Source organism: Megalobrama amblycephala, linkage group LG16, assembly GCF_018812025.1.
Source record: "Megalobrama amblycephala isolate DHTTF-2021 linkage group LG16, ASM1881202v1, whole genome shotgun sequence".
NCBI lineage: Eukaryota > Metazoa > Chordata > Actinopteri > Cypriniformes > Xenocyprididae > Megalobrama > Megalobrama amblycephala.
The window spans coordinates 17,481,417-17,504,423 of record NC_063059.1 but is presented as its reverse complement, the minus strand read 5'-3'; the positions used below and the strand labels follow the sequence as shown (position 1 = coordinate 17,504,423).

At 35.1% G+C, this 23,007-nt stretch overlaps 1 protein-coding gene across 1 annotated transcript in view; it reads right to left on the bottom strand.

Moving 5' to 3' along the window:
- Positions 1–23,007, bottom strand: part of LOC125248507 (LHFPL tetraspan subfamily member 6 protein) — a 111,548-nt gene that overhangs the window by 3,454 nt on the left and 85,087 nt on the right. The window contains exon 3 of the mRNA XM_048160425.1: positions 4,062–4,160. Within this exon, the coding sequence (XP_048016382.1) occupies positions 4,062–4,160 (99 nt within the window). The remainder of the gene's footprint in view (positions 1–4,061; positions 4,161–23,007) is intronic.

The following is a 23,007-nucleotide window of genomic DNA, read 5'->3' as shown; positions in this document are numbered from 1 at the left end:
GTTTCCCATAGCGTCAATACCAGACACAGCGACAAAGTTCTACTTCAAAAGGGAACATCTTAGGTTGCGTATGAAACCCGGTTCCCTCAGAAGGGAAACAAGACGCTGTGTCTCATTTGTCTCCCTCATACAATAGAGTTCATGACGTGTAACTCAGGCACCCTTTTATACTCACTGGCGCTCCATATGTGATGTCATGGACTGCCATCTGCCAATGAGTATTGACTTTTTTTTACACATGCCTCAGACACCAGTCATGCTGATGGAGTTCCCCATAGCGTCAATACCAGAAGCAGCATCTTGTTCTCCTTCACAGGCAAGAGGGTTTCATACGCAACCTAAGACATTTCAGTTTTTCGTTCTAATTGTTATTTTAGTACTTCAACAACTTAATCTAATGGATATGAGAAATGTTGCCTTGGCAACTAACTGAAATAAATCCTGAAATGAAAACGTATATTTTATTTCAAGTAGGGAAGGACCGATACTTTTTTCTAGTACTCGCCGATACTGATAGTACTATCACTACCGATACCTATACATTTATTAATTTCTCTCTCTCTCTCTCTCTCTCTCTCTCTCTCTCTCTCTCTCTCTCTTTGTTTTGGTGATGTTGCAGTTTTCCAAGCACAACACAGTGAGACTAATGAATGTAGGACAGCTTCTTTATTATTACTCTAATGAAAAAAGTAATAATTTTTTTATGTGCCTGTTACAAACTTAAAGAACAAAAATTTCACAGTGTCCAATAACCTTCAAAGGGCATAATAACCAATATATATATAATTGTTGTTATATAAAAAGAAATTTACAAACAAATTACAAACAATACAACAAATACTATAGATACAAACTAAATAAACTTGTTTTTAAGATACAGTAGGTTTATTTACCATGTATACATTTATTTAACATATTTTGTTGTTTTATTAACATTGATGACAAATATAGGCTATGGTACCTTTAAGACCGAATCCATGGATACTGACACATATCCTGTTTTCACCCAAATGTTTACGTCCACTTAAGCCATAACCAACTGTACTTACGTGAGATACTCCACACGATGAACATTTTGACATCTACAGTATATGAGCATTTGACCATTCAGGCGCAAGGAGAACTGATGGCGCGCTGTTTGAGAGAACTGGGATCGCGCGCAAGAAAAAGAGAGATCGCGTGCGAGAGAGCGCACTTCCAGTCTGTGTCATCAGCGGGATTCCGCCTATCCCGCCTTCACTAATCGATAACGAATTGTGACTGAAAGCATGCAGCTCGCAATGTATGTGTTGTCATCATTAATTTTGAAGTATTTCCACACCTCTGAGGCTGACATTGTTTCTGCTGCTGCTGCCGCCGGTGTCTCTGTGAACGGACAATTTTGTCAGTTACGTCACATGAGGTATCGGTCTTTGGTATCGGGGGTACGAGTACAAATACATGAGCTTGCTATCAGGGCCGATACCGATACTATTATCGGTATCGGTGCATCCCTAATTTCAAGTAATGAAAATGTTTTTTTTTTTTTATTATTATTATTTTTTTATGGTTTTAGTTTTACTTTTAGTCTAGTACCAAAATATATTTCTCGTGCCAAAATATAAAGTTGTTAGCATTCATGCCAAAGTCAACTGGAACATTATAGGTTCTAAAATCAGTGAAGTGTTTAATATTTTATAAATACAAATGAAGCTGCTAATTAAAGGCAGTGGCATCATAATGATGATTAATTACATAAAATTGGAGTGTGCCATGCAGTTATTTGCATTTATAAGTTCAAGGGCATTCATGCTAAACATAGTATCAGACTGAAGGGAATAAAACAGACTCATGCTGCTTAGTGGATCAGCAGGCTATTCAAATTACAAAACGAACAGAAACGACAAGGTTCTATAACTTAAAAGGAAGAAAGACAGAAAGCAAGACACTGAGGCATTCATTAAGGACTGTTACAGGTTCCCTACAGGTACATCAAAGGACCAAAACCCCCTGATATCTCATTTAAAGCAACACTCATAGGGAGACAGACAAAACTTCTGGGCAACATTTGTTTGTTCCAACATTGCGGCAAATATTTCAAACAACTTTGATGCATTTGCCCTTAGCTTTCAAATCATGTGCTGCCTTTAAAATAGTAAAATTCCCCAGAGTGAGAGCAGACAACCTCAGGAAAGAAATATTCTCAATTCCAACCAATTCTTTTGAGACAGACCCACTTGATGTTACGCTATAATGCAGTTTCTTACTTTGAAATCATGCAGCGCTTTTCACTCTTAATAGATGTTGCAATAGCAATGTGATATTGTTTTTTATCATGAAAAATATTCCTTCTGACAAACAGCCGAGGTCTGGGATTTTCCTAATGCAGACACAATTGTAATAGAGTAGTTTGGGCACTGAATGCAAACAAGCTCTCTCTATGACAGTCTACAAATCGGAGTACTTGAATCAACGGTCATTTGCATTCTATCCTTTTCATGTTCCCAGCCTCATGGTGATTCATAGTTTATGTAGCAACATTTAGTGGTGTTTGCTAAGACAAGCATCAGCATTACTATCGCTCATACTTAGTGCAACTGGTTTGAATGTGAATGATGCCTCAAACCATGCAGCTTGATGAGGAGAGCTGTGCTGTTAACTGTTCAAAGCAATTGAATGCACAGTTTTCATCTGGTGGATGATAAAATGGGCAACACATTTTTGAGTGAACTATAGGCTACCTTGTGAAAAAGAAGCGCACTTAATTGTATTGAGTGTGCATTAAGTGTACGTTAAATCTTAAAATATATATAGTAAAAACCTTTACATTCAGATAATAAAAGGCCACTTTCATGACTATTCCTTAACACTTTAAAGTACATTTAAAAACAGTTTTAAAAACAATATTTTGTCATGCGTTAAAAAAGTACACTTATTTTGGTGTTGAACTTACTAAAGCACATGCAAAGTACTTGATTAATAATTTAAAGTGCACCGTGTTTCAAAGACAATAGAAGTAATTATAAAACAAATATGAACTATGTAAGTCCTACCTAAGTAGGTCAAAAAAGTTCAGCTATTTGCATTTAATATAAAGTTAAACTATAATACATTTATATTTTATTGCATATATTATGCAATTAACTGTCTGAATACATTACATTTACTTTGTGCTTGAATATGGGATCTCTTTAAAGGGTTAGTTCACCCAAAAATGAAAATTCTGTCATTTATTACTCACCCTCATGCTGTTTCACACCTGTAAGACCTTCATTAATCTTCAGAACACAAATTAAGATATTTTTGTTGAAATCCGATGGCTCCGTGAGGCCTGCATAGGGAACAATGACATTTCCTCTCTCAAGATCCATAAAGGTACTAAAAACATATCTAAATCAGTTCATGTGAGTACAGTGGTTCAATATTAATATTATAAAGTGACGAAAATATTTTTGGTGCACCAAAAAAAAAAAAAAACAACTTATATAGTGATGGCCGATTTCAAAACACTGCTTCAGGAAGTTTCAGAGCATAATGAATCAGCGTGTCGAATCAGCTGTTCAGAGCGCCAAAGTCACGTGATTTCAGCAGTTTGGTGGTTTGACATGCAATCTGAATCATGATTCGACACGCTGATTCATAATGCTCCGAAGCTTCCTGAAGCAGTGTTTTGAAATCGGCCATCACTAAATAAGTCGTTATTTAGTTTTTTTTGGCGCACCAAAAATATTCTCGTCGCTTTATAATATTAATATTGAACCACTGTACTCACATGAACTGATTTAAATATGTTTTTAGTAAATTAATGGATCTTGAGAGAAGAAATGTCATTGCTGGCTATGGAGGCCTCACTGAGCCATCTTAATTTGCGTTCCGAAGATCAACGAAGGTCTTACGGGTGTGGAACGGCATGAGTGTGAGTAATAAATGACAGAATTTTCATTTTTGGGTGAACTAACCCTTTAAAGCAAGGTCAATTGTTGGACATAGTGTATTGATTGTTCAATGCTATCACTGTGTAAATAATGTAGATGTTTGAAGATGTATATAAAGTTCAGATTGAAGGTGACACGAGGACGTACCAAGTTCAAACTGATCTGAGCTGTTGTTACACGTCTGTCGGACCTCCTCACTGTCCCACCCGAGAGGATACAGAGCACATCCTGAACCGATGAGCAGACCTGCAGAAACACACACATCAAGACATGAATGACGTTACTCATGTATAATAGAATAAACACATGCACACAATTATTAGTGGTGTTTGCTAAGGATAAGATTTGCTAAGTTTGCTACGATTTATCAAAGTTCCAGCCCTAAGTATTATACTTTAATCTCACAGTTTGTACAGGACATGAATGATAGCTCAAATCAAGTGGCCTGTGATATTAATTTAGTAAGTGATTAGACTTAAAAAAAAAAAAAAATCCCATAGACTTAAAGTAAGCAACCACCTAGTACTACTCTGAACACCTAAACTAAAGCAATAAGCCCCAAGAAGCCGTGGTTTACAGTGAATTTATAACAGCTAAGGGGCGTTGTTAGGCACGATGCGGAGCGGAAACCCCCTTAGCTGTTATAAATTTACTATAAACCACGGCTTCACAGGACTTATTGCTTTTATAAAACGGTTACCACACAATACAAATATTATAGCAACAGAAGTTACATTTATTATGCCATTAGATGGCCTCAAAGATTGTCTTTATGAGGGAGTCACTCAGTCGCAAAGACTTTTATATTGAAACTTGTTGTGAACACGGAACAAGACGCAAATGACAAATGCTTTGACTAGTGCTGTCAGTGTCAGCAGGGCACGGAAAACCCATTAAATGTTAAAAGGACAAGATCGCAGCGGACATTCAAATGGATTTTTTTATTATGAACACAGGATTGACCTGAAGGAAAATGCTAAATTTGAATGCAGGTAATACACTCGGTCACTCGATATCTCTCTCACAATACTCTTCTACATAATGCAGTAAGCTTCAGTGAACAAAATCAATAGAGAACAAACATATGTTTACGTTGCTAAGAGTGGTTGCTAAGACAGATGCAGTAATATACACATTTCAGTGGCGCAGCGATACTTATGTAATGAGGTCAGCTGTGTGTTATCGGGGAATTTTACAACGGCTTTGAATGCGGCTCAACCAATCAGAATCAAGGGCCGGATCTATCTGTTCTATAAAAGCAGTTTATTAATGGCAACTTATTGTAAAGTGTTATCAAATATCTAAATATTATAATTGTTACAGTGTAGCAGGACTGGAAACATAACAGCTTTACTACAACATGTAAAGACAACGATGACTGACTGAAACACATATACTCTGGGTAACAAGGGGCTTGACAAGGCACAGGTGATAGAAATGAATCACTAAAGTAACAAATGAGGGTAACTATGGAAACAAAGTGAAACAGGAACTAAAAACAAGAAGTGAACATAGAAAACAATGTGAAACACTTCAAAATAAAAGTCCATAACAAAAACCATGGAACAAAACCAGTGAACATATTATAATGATAAGACAGAAACTGCCTTTAATCCAAAAATGAGGTCAGTAATATAATGAAAGGCTGGAATACACTACACGACTTTTACTCAGATTTTTGTCCTGATTTTCAGTCTAGACAAGTCAACAATAGTTGCTGAAAATCTGTGCCAGTCTGCAGATTTTGGACAGTCAGAGCTGACAGATTTCACAGAAGATCATGTAGTGTATTAGGGGCACAGACTCTAAAAAAGTTCCATTTTTGGCAAATGTAAAGGCCCTTTCACACCAAAACTAAAATGAATAAGCCTCATGCTGAAGAAAATGCAAATCGACTCCTGTACAGAAGAAGGCGGAGCTCAAACAAACCTTTCAGCTGTGCTGCCATTCTGGATTACAGGAGAATAAGTCTCTTACTTTAGCAATACATTTTTAAAAATTATTAAAAATTATTCATTTTTAAAAATTAAAGTAATTTTTGCTTATTTGTATGGTTGAACTGGATCATCAAAGGTCAGCAGCAAAGACACTAGAACAATAACAATCGATAACAAAATTTACACAGCACCTCTGCACATATGATTTCTCTCAACATGGGGACAGGAGAGCTGTCAGTCAATAAATGAGAAAAAGTAACTTGCATTACTTACTTGAAAAAAGTAACTCATGTTACTGAAAAAAAGTAATCCGCTTACGTAACTTGCATTAGTTGTAATGCGTCACACGCAACACCGACGTGTCGCTACTGAAACTGAAGTGGCTCTCTATCTACCAGTGTTGCAATAAAATACAATACAATACAAATGCAATAACAAAACAAAAGTAAATTAACAGAACCTGCTTGGGCTGGGCGATTTGTCAAAAATGTAATCTCGATAATTTTTTCCCATATTGATCGATAACGATATATATTTCGATATATAAACTGTTAATGCTTCCAGCTTTAAAAGAGTATCCCAACTATGACAAGCTACAAAAAATCTGCAGCGCACGTTAGAATGTCGTGAATTGACGTGAACGTTAAAAGCTGCACGCTGATTGGCTGTTGTTGCATATTTCTGCTGTATGATTGGCTCTTATATTAATCCATATCTAGTAAAAATGCCTAGAGCTTATTATCGTTATCGACATATACTTTATCGCGATTCGATTTGATATCATTTATCGGCACAGCCCTAGAACCCGCATAACAGATTGGCCTCCATATTTGACCCAACAGCACAGATAAACAACAGACTACACCACTCACTTCTAACATACATTGTAATCTGTACAGTCCATACTGACTGTGTCTACCCACCCAAGACACATCCAAATGCGTTTTTGTTTTGCGACTCAGCACAGAGTCACTACAACAACTACTTGCTTGTTGTGCTTGAAACAATTTTAAAGTCTGGTAGTATGTGATCCTTAATTGTTTAGTATATGATGCCCAGTTTTTCTCTGTAACCAAAGTCGACAAGTGTATGATGTACGGAAGTGGATTAGGGCCAAGCAATAATAAAAAAATAAAACCATCTCGAGATTAAAGTTGTTAAATTTAGAGAAAAAACTTGTTAAATTTCGAGAAAAAAGTCGAAATAAAATGTTGAGAATAAACTCATTAAATTATGAGAAAAAACTCGTTAAATTTCAAGAAAAAAGTCAAGATAAAATGTTGAGAATAAACTCATTAAATTACGAGAAAAAACGTGTTAAATTTCGAGAAAAAAATCGAGATAAAATGTTGAGAATAAAGTCATTAAATTACGAGAAAAAAGCTGTTAAATTACAAAGAACAAATTCGTTAAATTATGAGAAAAATTTCGTTAAATTTCGAGAAAAAAGTCGAGATAAAATGTTGAGAATAAAGTCATTAAATTATGAGAAAAAAGTCGTTAAATTACGAGAACAAATTCGTTAAATTATGAGAAAAATGTCGTTAAATTTCGAGAAAAAAGTCGAGATAAAATGTTGAGAATAAACTCATTAAATTATGAGAAAAAAGTCGTTAAATTACGAGAACAAATTCGTTAAATTATGAGAAAAATGTCGTTAAATTTCGAGAAAAAAGTCGAGATAAAATGTTGAGAACAAACTCATTAAATTATGAGAAAAAAGTCGTTAAATTACGAGAACAAATTCGTTAAATTATGAGAAAAATGTCGTTAAATTTCGAGAAAAAAGTCGAGATAAAATGTTGAGAATAAACTCATTAAATTATGAGAAAAAAGTTGTTAAATTACGAGAACAAATTCGTTAAATTATGAGAAAAATGTTGTTAAATTTCGAGAAAAAAGTCAAGATAAAATGTTGAGAATAAACTCATTAAATTACGAGAAAAAACGTGTTAAATTTCGAGAAAAAAATCGAGATAAAATGTTGAGAATAAAGTCATTAAATTACGAGAAAAAAGCTGTTAAATTACAAGAACAAATTCGTTAAATTATGAGAAAAATTTCGTTAAATTTCGAGAAAAAAGTCGAGATAAAATGTTGAGAATAAAGTCATTAAATTATGAGAAAAAAGTCGTTAAATTACAAGAACAAATTCGTTAAATTATGAGAAAAATGTCGTTAAATTTCGAGAAAAAGTCTAGATAAAATGTTGAGAATAAACTCATTAAATTATGAGAAAAAAGTCGTTAAATTACGAGAACAAATTCGTTAAATTATGAGAAAAATGTCGTTAAATTTCAAAAAAAAAGTCGAGATAAATGTTGAGAATAAACTCATTAAATTATGAGAAAAAAGTCGTTAAATTACGAGAACAAATTCGTTAAATTATGAGAAAAATGTCGTTAAATTTCGAGAAAAAAGTCGAGATAAAATGTTGAGAATAAACTCATTAAATTATGAGAAAAAAGTTGTTAAATTACGAGAACAAATTCGTTAAATTATGAGAAAAATGTCGTTAAATTTCGAGAAAAAAAGTCAAGATAAAATGTTGAGAATAAACTCATTAAATTACGAGAAAAAACGTGTTAAATTTCGAGAAAAAAATCGAGATAAAATGTTGAGAATAAAGTCATTAAATTACGAGAAAAAAGCTGTTAAATTACAAAAACAAATTCGTTAAATTATGAGAAAAATTTCGCTAAATTTCAAGAAAAAAGTCGAGATAAAATGTTGAGAATAAAGTCATTAAATTATGAGAAAAAAGTCGTTAAATTACGAGAACAAATTCGTTAAATTATGAGAAAAATGTCGTTAAATTTCGAGAAAAAAGTCGAGATAAAATGTTGAGAATAAACTCATTAAATTATGAGAAAAAAGTCGTTAAATTACGAGAACAAATTCGTTAAATTATGAGAAAAATGTTGTTAAATTTAAAAAAAAAAGTCGAGATAAAATGTTGAGAATAAACTCATTAAATTATGAGAAAAAAGTCGTTAAATTACGAGAACAAATTCGTTAAATTATGAGAAAAATGTCGTTAAATTTCGAGAAAAAAGTCGAGATAAAATGTTGAGAATAAACTCATTAAATTATGAGAAAAAAGTCGTTAAATTACGAGAACAAATTCGTTAAATTATGAGAAAAATGTCGTTAAATTTCGAGAAAAAAGTCGAGATAAAATGTTGAGAATAAAGTTTTTTCCTCATAATTTAACAAATTTATTCTCAACATTTTATCTCGACTTTTTTCTCGAAATTTAACAAGTTTTTTGTCGTAATTTAACGAGTTTATTCTCAACATTTTATCTCGACTTTTTTCTTGAAATTTAACAACTTTAATCTCGAGATGGTTTTATTTTTTTATTATTGCTTGGCCCTAATCCTCTTCCGTAGTGATGCCTAGTGTTTTAAAATCTGTTCAGATTTTAAAAATTGTGTAGTGTATTCTAGCCTTTAGAGACCAAGAAAAAAAATCATCCTAAAAGTATTGTATAACCAAAAATGGACCGGGATCAGTTGAATCCCTGCTGAAACTAGCGGGCCGAGGCCTGTTCCCCAGTGCCACAGGAAGATAGTGCTGCTTCTCTAAAATTTCATGAGCTGGGGTCTTGACACAGAGTCCCCCTGAATCCAGCAGCTCTGTCTCTGGACAGATACCGGCCCGCAGGTCTTCTGCTAAGGGGCTTTTCTATCACATTAGCTTAATCCTTTCCAATTCTCCCCTCACATGCCTATCAGTTTTAGCGGAGCTGGAGAGAGAGAGAGCGAGAGAGAGGGGCACTTTGAGGCACAATGATTAACCCCTGTCACACCGCACAAACTTACTGCGGTGGGCTGAGATAGCAGACAGGAATTCATCTATACGCTGCTGTACACAGTTTGAGCGAGGTGAGAGATGTCCTTACACACACACAAACATAAGCACACTGATAATCAAATTCTCTGCTGCTTGTTTTTAATATGTGTACAGACGTTGAGATATTAATCGGGACTCGAGAGAAGGAAATCATAAAAAGCCCTCCAGAATGTATATTAAGATATCATCACAATGTGCATGTACATTTGGCAGTGCAAATTATTAATGTCTCATTGATGCCAGTGTTTTTTAAGGGCGAAGCTTCTAAATGAAACTATTTCACACCCTCAAAAATGCATAACTGTATCTAGTTACTAGATTAAAAGATGACAGCTTCTTATACACTTGGTTTAATCTCAAAGCAGTTTCATAGGGCTCGTGATGCCTTTGTAGATGTAGTAGACCTTCTGATCCACAATATTTTACATATTATTAAATTTTTACATTATATAGCTTCTACTTTTGATGAATGATACATCAAATCACACGGGAAGAAACTTGAGAAGAGCGATGAAATGGCAATACAGAATATATATCAAAGTCACTATTAACTTAGTATCATTGACATACTATTTTATTTTTTATATTTTCCATTTTCATTTAAATTTTAGATAGATTTAGTCATTTTGTTGTTTATTTTATATGTCTATATAGTTTTTATTAATTTTATTTCAATTTTAGATTTTAGTACATCAAAAATATAGGGACCCACTTTATATTAAGTGGCCTTAACTACTATGTACTTACATTTAAATTAATCATTTAATATAATGTACTTATTGTGTACACACATGTTATTACATTGTACTTATATTTTAAAAACACCTGCATGTAATTACATGTGTAATTAATTTCTGTAATTACATTTATAATTACACTGTTGAGCTTTCCCTAACCTTACCTGTATCCCACCCCAAAAGCTGCAAAAGTGTTTTGCAATTCAATATGAACCCAATAAGTACATTGTACTTGTTTTTTGATGTTAGTACATAGTAGTTAAGGCCACTTAATATAAAGTGGGACCAAATATAGTTAATAGTTTATGCTTTTTTTCACAAGTAAAAAAATGTTTTTGACATTTACACCTGTTCACATTATGAATGCTCTTCTAAAAGGTGTGTGTCATCCTGTGTCAGACAGATACAGTTGCTTCATAGATTTACATAAACAAATAAATTTTTTATGTATTTCAATGACCAATAAAGCTTTGGTTATGTGGCTATGCATAACGAAAAGCTTACCAACAACTAGTGAAACAGAAGTGTTCTTCCCTATTGTGACATATATCCAAGTGAAACAGCTTCTCGAACAAGAATAAATCTAGGGCGGGACTTGATTTTGTCCTTTGAGAATTGATTGGATGGTTGAGGTTTGCTATTGGTCGATCTCATGTGAGTGACAGGTTGTCCCGCCCCCACAGCAGTAAACACAACATCAGAGAAGAGATGAGCTGAAAGAGGGAGGGGAAGTTATTTTGATTAAAGATTATGAGGCACATGAAAAAAAATAAATAAACTAATGATGTGCACAGATAAATCATTTATAATAACTGCAATATTCTATAAAAAAATAAGAAGCATCCATTTTGATTTCACTGTAACTTTAAGAACAAATGATGTAACCAAACAGCAAACTAACTAGTAGAACATAGGTTTGATTCCAGTGAATGCATAAACTAATCAAATGTATACCTTTAATGAAATGTAGGGGTTTTTTTTAGGATAAAATTGTCTGCCAAATATGTATCTGTAACCCTGTTCACAAGAACACTGAGACTTGGGCTGTATGCATGCCACATAACCACTCAGTCCACATTAGTAACAACCAACAACAGCAAATAGCATGAGTTTAACATTGGAAAGCACCACTTAAATTTCAGAACATGAAAAAAATCGAGTGTCATGCAAATCATCATGCAAAATCATCCAAAAGAAAGTCAAGCTTCTAGATTTTAAATTTAGTGTGACTAAAACTTTTAGCACTGCTGAAATCTCTATTTGAAAAGTTTGCATTTATATAATCTTTGCTGCGGCAGAGGCACAAATGTGTTTGCCAGCAGCCCATGTTGTGACGCTAATGTATTCCTGCTGAATATTAAACAAAATCATAAATTCTCTTTCAAGTCGTCAGTAATGTCAAGAGATAAAGAGGCGTGTAATCAGCTTGAAATGCCCCACAGCACTCAAAAGTAAAAACAAAAGGGGTACAGCCTCCACCATCCTAAAAAATTAAAGGAATGCAGCATGAGGGATTTTTTTGGTCTTCATTAATCATAAAGTGGGTGTTGTCCTCATTTTAGCACTTGAGAAACATAACACTAATACAGCTAATTATAAAACTGCGTTTCTGTTATCCATCCTTCATTTAGTTATGGACATTTTACTTTTATCTGTTAGTAGCATAAAACATGTTTGAGGTCAAAAAGTGAGCGAAAAATCCAATTATTATACTTGCTGATTCATTTTGTATATTCACTTGGGAAAAAATTAAAATAAACCAGTTTTATGAAACAGAAGGTAAAGGAAAACAGGAAGTGCAGAACAACTAAAGACTGTTCTTCTCATCCTCTGCTGTAGCAGGATGACAAGGAGAAATGGAGAGACGGTTTCACTGCCTGTTGATCAAAGTGTTGCTCCTGTCTTTTATCTTTTCATTTTCTTCCCGTTGTTCACATACTTTGTTCAGTCAGGAAGATTCTTCCATTGCAAAAACGCTAATGATGCATATTACTTATTGATTCAAATGGGGACGTGTGACAAATAATGATTGTGTTCCTGTGCATACTCTCCACGGGAACAGGAGGTGAGGCAACATCATCTGAGATGGGAAACCACAAGAAATAGCTTTTAATAAAACTTGGTTGCCTATGCAGTAGAAAGGCTTTTTTCCCCTTTTTTTTAAATCGGTGCTTCCTGACTAGAGAAAACAGAAACACGGCTGTTGTCTTCATTTTTACCAAATAGGTAGGAAAACTTCAACACCCATAATGCACTAGGCATGTTGCTGTCCAAGGCCACTCCCACCAGTCTGCTTTGGATACGCTTACCGAAGTCAAATACTGCCTTGCTTTAGTAGGAAATACTTCTTAGCAAACTTTTATTCATAATGGTATTAGGGCTGCACGATTAATCGCATGCTATTCTCACGCGCATTTCGTCAGTAAAGCCGGTTCCCTGATTACCGCTAAATCACCATCACCTGTTTTTAAACGGAGCGCCTTTTAATAGACGGAGCCGTAGTTCACGGACAAGCCACGCAATATCGCGTTCATTATCGCAGGCGATTCATCTGCGATATGAACGCGATATTGCGTGGCTTTTCAGTGACCTACGGCTCCGTCTATTAAATGCCGCTTCATTTGAAAGCAGGTGATGGTGATTTAGCGGTAATCAGGGAACCGGCTTTACTGACGAAATGCGCGTGAGAATAGCATGCGATTAATCGTGCAGCCCTAAATGGTATCAACTTGAATTGTTCTCGGTGCAAGATTTCAAAGAGTAAACGTTTAGTGGGAGTGAGTTACTTTCGGTTTCCAGTGAAAGATCCATCGTGTTGTAGGCAGTGGCTAAAAGCTGCAAAGAATTGCAAATACAGAGGGAACGTTGCGACAGAAAATCTGTTGTAGTCAACATTTCAAACTGGATGACCTAAAAAAAAAAAAAAAAAATAAGAAATGATGCCTTGGCAACTAACTGAAATAAGTTTAAGTTTAAGCACTAAAAATACTAACTGGAAATAAATTAAAACTAAAACTATAATACATTAAAGGTGCAATATGTAATATTTTTTGCAGTAAAATATCCAAAAACCACTAGGCCAGTGTTATATATTTAGTGTTTACTTGAGTAATTACAATATCCCAAATGTTTCCAACTATTTGTAAATCATGAGAAAATTGCAATTTTAACCATGGCTCCGGGCTCTGGGACGCCTATCAATTGCATCATACCCGCGTTAGCCCTCGGTTTCCGGTTTTATTTTAGAAACCATTATGGTAGAAACCATGGAAACACCAAAGACGCTTTAAAATATTACTCATTTTAAAGGTCCCGTTCTTCGTGATCCCATGTTTCAAACTTTAGTTAGTGTGTAATGTTGTTGTTAGAGTATAAATAAAATCTGTAAAATTTTAAAGCTCAAAGTTCAATGCCAAGCGAGATTTTTTTATTTAACAGAAGTCGCCTACATCGAACGGCCAGTTTGGACTACATCCCTCTACTTCCTTCTTTAATGACGTCACTAAAACAGTTTTGACTAACCTCCGCCCACAGGAATACACAAGAGTTGCGTTTGTAGAGTGTGTTTGTCGCCATGTCGTCGAAACGCTGTTATTTTCATCCCGCAGTCTGATTCCGGCTCAAATTGATAGGGTAAAATTAAAGACATGTTTACAATAACACTGAGCACGTGCATCTCCACGTTATGGTAAGAGGCGTGACCTTTCCGAGCACGGTGCGCTCAGAGCTGTCGAATCACAACACAGGAACCGCTGGCACAATAAGAACTCATTACGTATTTCTGAAGGAGGGACTTCATAGAACAAGGAAGTCATCAGCCCGTTTTTATGACAGTGGAAACAGCGGTATACAGATAAGTAAATTATGTGAAAAAATACTGTGTTTTTTTACACGCGAAACATGAACACATGTTATATTGCACACTATAAACACAATCAAAGCTTCAAAAAACCACGAAAAACGGGACCTTTAATAGACAAGGTAACAACTGTTTTGATATATTTATAGACAGAAAACTAATTATTGTTATATAGCTCAACATGTTTAGTCTTACTGTTTAAATCTAATTTTCTTGATTTTCCGAGAGTGCTTTACCATGCTTTACCATGCCTCAAAGAAAAACACTATTTTGTCAAGTAGCTAACATAGCATAATCAGATGCAGCTTTATTTTTAGTAACAGTAATACAGCATTTTCTCCATCATATAATACGTTTTAAAATGAATTGCATGCCATTTATCAACACAAGCCATCCAGCATTAAATATGATATTCTAAAATCGATCTATCTTACTGCAGTGCGCAACAAGTGTCTCACAGCAGCCGCCGAGCGAACGCACAGAGTAATGTTATAACATAATTTTCAACACACTCAAATTTATCTAATATGATAAACAGAGCTGCGTTACCTCATACTCATGACCGGAATAGCGGAAGCTGCGCCGGCGACTGTGGCATAATAAAAGTTCCGCTGCTCACGGCGCGTTGCGCAATCGCTCCAGCGGCCTCGTTCAGCTCCCACAACACTCGGTCCTGCTCTGCTTCATACTACAGTAACGTTAATAATCGCATCCATGAACATGGTTTCATCAAGAGTCCTATCCCTATTCTTTTGCACTGTCCGTTGAGATGGAGACCACATGTCCCAAGATTCCGCACTCAAACTTGGCAGTCATCAATCTACGCCTTTGTTTTGAATAGGCCTCTAGCGACCTCTGGCAGACAAAATTATTACATATTGTACCTTTAAATCTAAATAGTAATATTTAAAAAAAAAAAAAAAAAGCAGAAGCAAATGGCAAACTTAGAAAAGATTAAACTAAAATAATATATTGACATTTTGAGGCTTCTTAAAGGGATAGTTTACCCAAAAATGAAAATGTGATGTTTATCTGCTTACCCCCAGGGCATCCAAGATGTAGGTGACTTTGTTTCTTCAGTAGAACACAAATGATGATTTTTAACTCCAACTGTTGCCGTCTGTCAGTCAAATAATGCGAGTGAATGGTAACACAATCTATAGGAGTCAAAAAATATGCTTAGACAAATCCAAATTAAACCCTGCAGCTCGTGACGGCACATTGATGTCCTAAGACACGAAACGATTGGTTTGTGCAAGAAACCGAACATTATTTATATAATTTTTTACCTCTAATACACCATTATGTCCAACTGCGTTCAGCTTTCGATTAGTGAGGTCTGATCGCGCTCTGACAACGGAAGTAATGCCTAGCACTCATTGAAGTATACGCACGAGACATCACTGCCGTTGTCAGAGCGCGATCAGACCTCACTAAGCGAATGCTGAACGCAGTTGGACATAGTGGTATAAGAGGTAAAAAATTATATAAATAATGTTCGGTTTCTTGCACAAACCGATCGTTTCATGTCTTAGTACATCAATGTGTCGTCACGAGCCGCAGGGTTTAATTTGGATTTGTCTATGCATATTTTTTGACGCTTATAGATTGTGTTACCATTCACTCGCATTATAAGACTGACAGATGGCAACGGTTGGAGTTAAAAATCATAATTTGTGTTCTACTGAAGAAACAAAGTCACCTACATCTTGGATGCCCTGGAGGTAAGCAGATAAACATCAAATTTTCATTTTTTTATTAAACTATCCCTTTAATAAAAATCTAGATGGAAGTTGCTTTCAAAATGCTTTTGTTTAAAACAAGACAAGATGCAATACAATGCAAATTATGTCCACAATAAACATCCAACCAGAGCATGGACCAATGAAGGGGCGAGCTACCCAGCATGACACCTCAGAAACAAGCCTGTTCTGAAATCCTGTCACTCGTCAAAAATACTTTTCTAACTAAAATTAAAGTGTTGTAAGGAAGAAATCACTTATTGATTGTCGCTTTATTGTGTATATTGGCTAAGAAGAGCTGATTTTGGAGTCTTGATCTTAAAAACTTCTGGTCTGGATCTTGGACTTCGGTCTATAAATGTCTTTGGTATTGGTCTGAATCCTGGATGGTCAATTCTTGATTCAAGTCACCTATCTGTAAAGCAACCAGCAGGACACCTCATCTGAATTAAATAACTAAAGAGACAGTCTTCCCCCAAGGCATGGGTTAAAAGTAGCGCCGACCACATGTAGTCTGTCGTTTTTCATCTTTATTTGATTGCATTTCATTAAGTGTTGTTTCCAGAAGTTTAATCCTATCCTCCACACTTCTTATGTGGGTTATTGAAAGACTGAGATGGGTAGAGGAGGGACAGAGGGTGGGTGGAGATTACCAAGAATGGAAACAGCAACTTTATTGATGTGCCAAGAAACCACAGGGAGGTGGAGGATCTGAGCGCCAGCTATCAGAAGCTCTTGTTCAATGGCCTCCGAAGTTGCTCTCGAAAAACTGGGATATGATCTGTCTGTTTTGTGTCTTGTCTTTCTGTTTCCTGTTTCATTAAACTTCGTGACCTCTTTACGTCTGTTTTTTGACTTCAATGATGGGCGCAAACAAAAGCCCTGCGAGCGCATCGATGATTCACTTCACGCCAGTGTCCCAGATGTGCCTGCAATTACTTGTTAGAGGTGAAAAGCAGTGCATTCTAAACCAGCGTAAATGTGCTCTAATGAATTCCGTCTATTTCAGAGAGGTTTTGACATGCAATAAGAGGTGGTTTTTAGAAGCATGGGAAGGAAAATGAGTTACTATGGAAATCTACAGCTCTGTTTCAGTGACTTGTGTTGCTTGATGGCAGGTGTGGAGGTGTAATTTTTTTTAAACACTTGTTACACTTTATTGTGCACTTGTACCAATGAACAATCTCTCCATGTCTGGCACCATACCGTGACAGAATGTCTTTGTAGTTTTATGATATTGCATTACAGAAACAGAATACTGAGGTATAAACCAGCAAAACAAGTCGCTCTGTCATACTTGATTCTGATTAGTCAAATATTTTGGTATAGTAACTGCTAAACTATGTAATTGACTGCTGTACCAAATCAGTCAACAGTCCAATTTCCTTGACCAATAGCAAACCACAACCATGAAATCAATTTTCAAAGGACAAAATCAAGTCTCGTCCTACATTTTCTAGCTGTGCTAGTTTCATGTCTCTCAGTTTACATCAATATTTAATTTAATTTATTTCTTTCATAAGTAACAATGTAATAAGCTGGATAATGTACAGTCGGATAATATTGCCATTTCTTGGATAAGGGGTATAAACAGCCTCTTAGGGTCTAAGGCCAGAGTATTTTTTCAATAGTTTTCAATAGCAAAACGGCACACGGCAGCACTGCAACGAGGTAGCGTGGTGAGTGTCTATTTCAAGATGAGCACTTGCCATTTGTTTCTGGACCTCAAGAGTTGAAGAATGTTCAACTTTGGGTAAATCACAGCTCTCATCACTGTCACTTTTTACCCAGTTGTCCAATCACAGTGGAGGAGGGGCGGGACAAATACCACACTGATCAACCGCCACATCTTGCTAGGACAACGGCAACAGATGACAACAACATGCACAACAACGGAACAAAAGCATTTAAATCAAGAGCCAGAGCAAATACTTTACATTGTATTGACATTTTTTTATATTCAGAAACAAACTATTTGCGAAATCAGACACTAGTAACAGTAGTAGCGTTGGCTTAAGATGCTTTGGTGGGCACACAGCCTTATAGCAAGATATTAGCCAGCCAATATTGGCATGTATCAGTGAAACAAGTTGGCATGGCAACCAGTAGATTGGGATTGTTGACAACACTCTGAACAGGTGGATGTGGGCGAGATGATATGAAAAAGACTTTTGCAACTGGCATCCACCCATGTGTCAAAGGTCAACGCAAACAATCCCTGACTATCCATCCCAAATCTCTGACAATCTCTCACCTTTTATTAAGATCAGATGCCTGCATTTGAGAAGACATCGATCGCTGAGAGTGTAAAACCAGTCCATTACAGGCTGCCATTAGTGTTGTCCATTAAAGAAGCACTCAATATCCGCCCCTGAGTGGGTCATAATGAGTCTACAGTTAATGCGTGCGCACGCTCTGTGATTATCTCTCTAAGTGCCATTCATTCAGTCTGGCCTGAAAGCCACCCTACCTCTTACATGCCTACAAGTAATTAAAGATTAAATCACATGATCATATAATACCAAACAGCATGGTTTAAGGATTTAAGATGTAAATGTGAAAAGCACACACCCTAGTAGACTAGTTTCCATTGGTTGAATTTAGCGGTGAGATACACTTGTGGAAATCTGACAGTTGGTACACATTTTTGATTGGTTTGACTTAATTACCTAATTACCTTATAATCTTGATTAACCATGCATTTATATCTAATAATCATAATATAGTCACAAACATTTCTAGTATGCCATGAAAGGCTACTGTACATTCAAAATGTTAAATTGATTGGGCAAGGAAATAATTGAAACTGTAACATATCCACTTAAGCAAGTCAGATTTGAGAACCCAAGTCCAGTTTCAATTAATAAAGAGACAGAAAAAAAATCAAAACTATCAAGACTTAAATTAGACTTGAAATAGATTTGACTTGAATTAGACTTGACTTGACTTCAATTAGACACAACTTAAAATAGAATTGACCTAAATTAGTCTTAAATTAGACTTGACTTAAATTACACAACTTAAATTAGACATTACTTAAAATAGACTTGACCTAAATTAGTCTTGATTTAGCCCTGTAAAGCCCACTGTTGCAGAATTACAACATCACTTTCAACAATTTTTAAAAAAGGCTTGCAAATGTTTTTTTTCTCTCAAGACCACATTTACATAGTTAATGGGTTCTATTGTTTGCCCTCACAATGCTATTGGATAGAATAAGTGTTTATAGGTCCAGTCATCTGGCCATGAAGTTACTCTACCTGCAGACTTCGCGTCAAGCTCATCTCCTTTTTTTACATGACTGGATTTGTCAAGATTCAAGTAAGTAAATTTCCTTACATATTTTTTTTGTGTTTATTACAATGTCTAGAACACAGATAGTCATTTTGGAAAACATTAATCAAATTTGATTTAGAGCTTGTTAAGTCCATGTTGTAATTCTACAACGTTGGGCCAGAGTGGTAGTCAAAATAGCCTGTGCTCCTACATATTACATAAAGACACTGCACTTCTCACATGGTCACAAATTGAAATTTAAACTGTTAGATTCATTGTAACTAAGTTCTAAATGTGCTTTTCTGTTAAATTTGTACTTAGTTTAGTTTAGACCATAATTAAACACAGGAATAAACTGTATGTGGGATTTTAAACTCCATCATCCAGAGCAGTGAAACTCCCTGTATCTATGTAGTTTATTTGTTTTTTAACTTCTAAATGATCCTGAGATTTTTTTTGAGTGTTGGCCAAGTAGCAGTTTATAGCATTAGGAGCTCTGAATGATTTTGGGGGATGCCTTTTGCATTCTTCAGGGACAGGTGTGAATGGTCTTGAACATGAACCTTTAAGTGCTCTGGGGGGATGCATGTGTTCCTTTAGTATGATAAGTAGAGAGCATAATAGGCCAGCCAGACAGTATTGTTTTGAATGTAGTAGTGGAATTTTGATTAGCATTTGCATTGAAATTATAATACTTTGATGGATAATATACTTAGATCTCTACCCTCGACACATGGTCTACCACCCTGTATTCTTTCAGTTTATCTACTACAATATAAGACCCATTTGTATTATTCACTCATTAATTTTTTTTTACTTTTTCCATTTCAGAATGCCAAGATGTCATCGGAATACCCCCCACTGGATGTACGTAAAGACACGATTGCACATTTCCCAGTAAAGAAGAGAGGATGCTGTAGACACTGCAATAATGGATACACAAATACACTGTAGCAAGTGCAATGTTCGCCTGTGCTTCTCAAATGAAAAGAACTTAGGGACAGTCTTAGGGACTATCACTGTAAAACACAGACTTCATTCAAACCACATTGAAAGTGATAGAAGAAAAAGTTTTATAAATACAATTTTTTTTATATTTTTATTAATAAATGCTTATTCATAAAAAATATGATTGTTGTGTGATTATTACTCATGATATATGCTGTTATTGGGGTTATTTAAGCAATCAGTCCTGCAAATCAATGCTTAAATGCTCTGTATATCTGTTCAGACAAAGTGAGCACAAATACAGAAATTCTGCTCCTATCTAGGCCCAACATTGCAATATTACAACATTTCCCTAAAAACTTACTAAAAAGTAAAAAATTTGAAAAATCTTTAATTTCTACATCAGAGGCCTCCAAAAACAATATCTGAGAGGTCAAAAAACATTTTTGCTCTTTTTTTTCTATATTTGGGTTTTACAGGGTTAAAAAAGACATAACTTGACTTAAATTAGACATGACTTAAATTACACATGACTTAAATTAGACATGACTTGACTTAAATTAGACATTACTTAAAATAGACTTGACCTAATTAGTCTTGATTTAAAAAGACATAACTTGACTTGAATTAGACTTGACTTGACTTAAATTAGACATGACTTGACTTAAATTAGACACAACTTAAAATATAATTGACCTAAATTAGTCTTAACTTAAATTAGACTTGACTTAAAAAAAAACACATGACTTAAAATAGACTTGACCTAATTAGTCTTGATTTAAAAAAGACATAACTTGACTTAAAAAAGACATAACTTGACTTAAATTACGCATGACTTGACTTAAATTAGACATGACTTAAATTGGACATAACTTGACTTAAATTAGACATGACTTGACTTAAATTAGACACAACTTAAAATATAATTGACCTAAATTAGTCTTAACTTAAATTAGACTTGACTTAAAAAAAAACACATGACTTAAAATAGACTTGACCTAATTAGTCTTGATTTAAAAAAGACATAACTTGACTTAAATTACGCATGACTTGACTTAAATTAGACATGACTTAAATTAGACATAACTTGACTTAAATTAGACATGACTTGACTTAAATTAGACATGACTTAAAATGGACTTGACCTAATTAGTCTTGATTTAAAAAAAGACATAACTTGACTTAAAAAAGACATAACTTGACTTAAATTACACATGACTTGACTTAAATTAGACATGACTTAAATTAGACATAACTTGACTTAAATTACACATGACTTGACTTAAATTAGACATGACTTAAAATAGACGACCTAAATTAGTCTTGATTTAAAAAGGACATAACTTGACTTAAATTACACATGACTTGACTTAAATTAGACATGACTTAAATTAGACATAACTTGACTTAAATTAGACATGACTTAAAATAGACTTGACCTAATTAGTCTTGATTTAAAAAAGACATAACTTGACTTAAATTACACATGACTTGACTTAAATTACACATGACTTGACCTAAATTACACATGACTTGACCTAAATTAGACATGACTTGACTTAAATTAGACATAACTTGCCTTAAAAAAGACATAACTTGACTTAAATTATGAATGACTTGACTTAAATTACACATGAATTGATTTAAATTGCACGACTTGACTTAATTTAAACATGACTTGACTTCAATTAGAACTGACCTAAATTAGTCTTGACTTCAATTAGACTTGGCTTGAATTAGACTTAACTTAAATTAGACATGTCTTGATTTAAATTAGACATGACTAGTTCTTAAGACACAGTCTTTACATAGTGTCTGTTTGTGCAAAGTTTGTGCAACTGGCCCCAGAGTGTAAAGGATGATGAATCATATGATTCATCATCATATGATGATTTTGAATCATAATGACCATGATGTATTATTAAAGCTAAGATAGAAATAGTTGTTTTTAATTTGTTAAATGTTTTTCTCACTATATGGTAAAAGTCCCATATTACCACTGGTGTTATTTCATAGTTCCAGTAATGACTGCAATATTAATCTAAAGTGAAGAATTCACTTTTAACTAGTACGGCCCACACCCAGTTGGCACAGAAAGCTCTCGGATGGAAAGCAACTAAAAGCAGCCAAATCCAGTGTGAGACATCATTTGCCTATAAATGTATTAGGGAGTTTTTATTCTCATGGTATTTTCATGAGAGTTCATGAGTTTAAATGATGTGTCATTTCCACCAAAATCATTTTCCACATTAACAACACACAGTAACTTTCACTTCCAAATGCCTTGATTGGCCTATGGCCTATGGCCTATGTTTATCCATGTAATAAAGGTTGAAAGGTGAGTTCTTAATCCAGCCATCAGAGGTTTACGTTCTCTGCTGAAATCCTCTTTGGAGTGAGAACACGGCTTTTTCTTTCATCCGTCTGCCAGTGTGCTGTCTCGGGATCACTTGTACCTTTTGTCATCCTTTCCTAGTCCTCTTCAATGGCGCCTCAGGAATTCTGCACCCCTGCTCTCTGGCCCACACAATACCATTCACGTTTAGCATTCAAAAGGGCAGAAAGGAGAGGGCAGGGCAAAAAGAAATAAGCCCAGTTGAGTTTTAGGGAGCCAGCAGAATGAGAGCCGTGAATAGGTCACGTCGGAGCCGGTTTTAAAGGGCTGCTGTCAGAGGCTTTGAAAGAATGAGGAGTGCAGTTAAAAAAACGGCCCACCGAGGGCTGAGGGCAGCGCGGTAA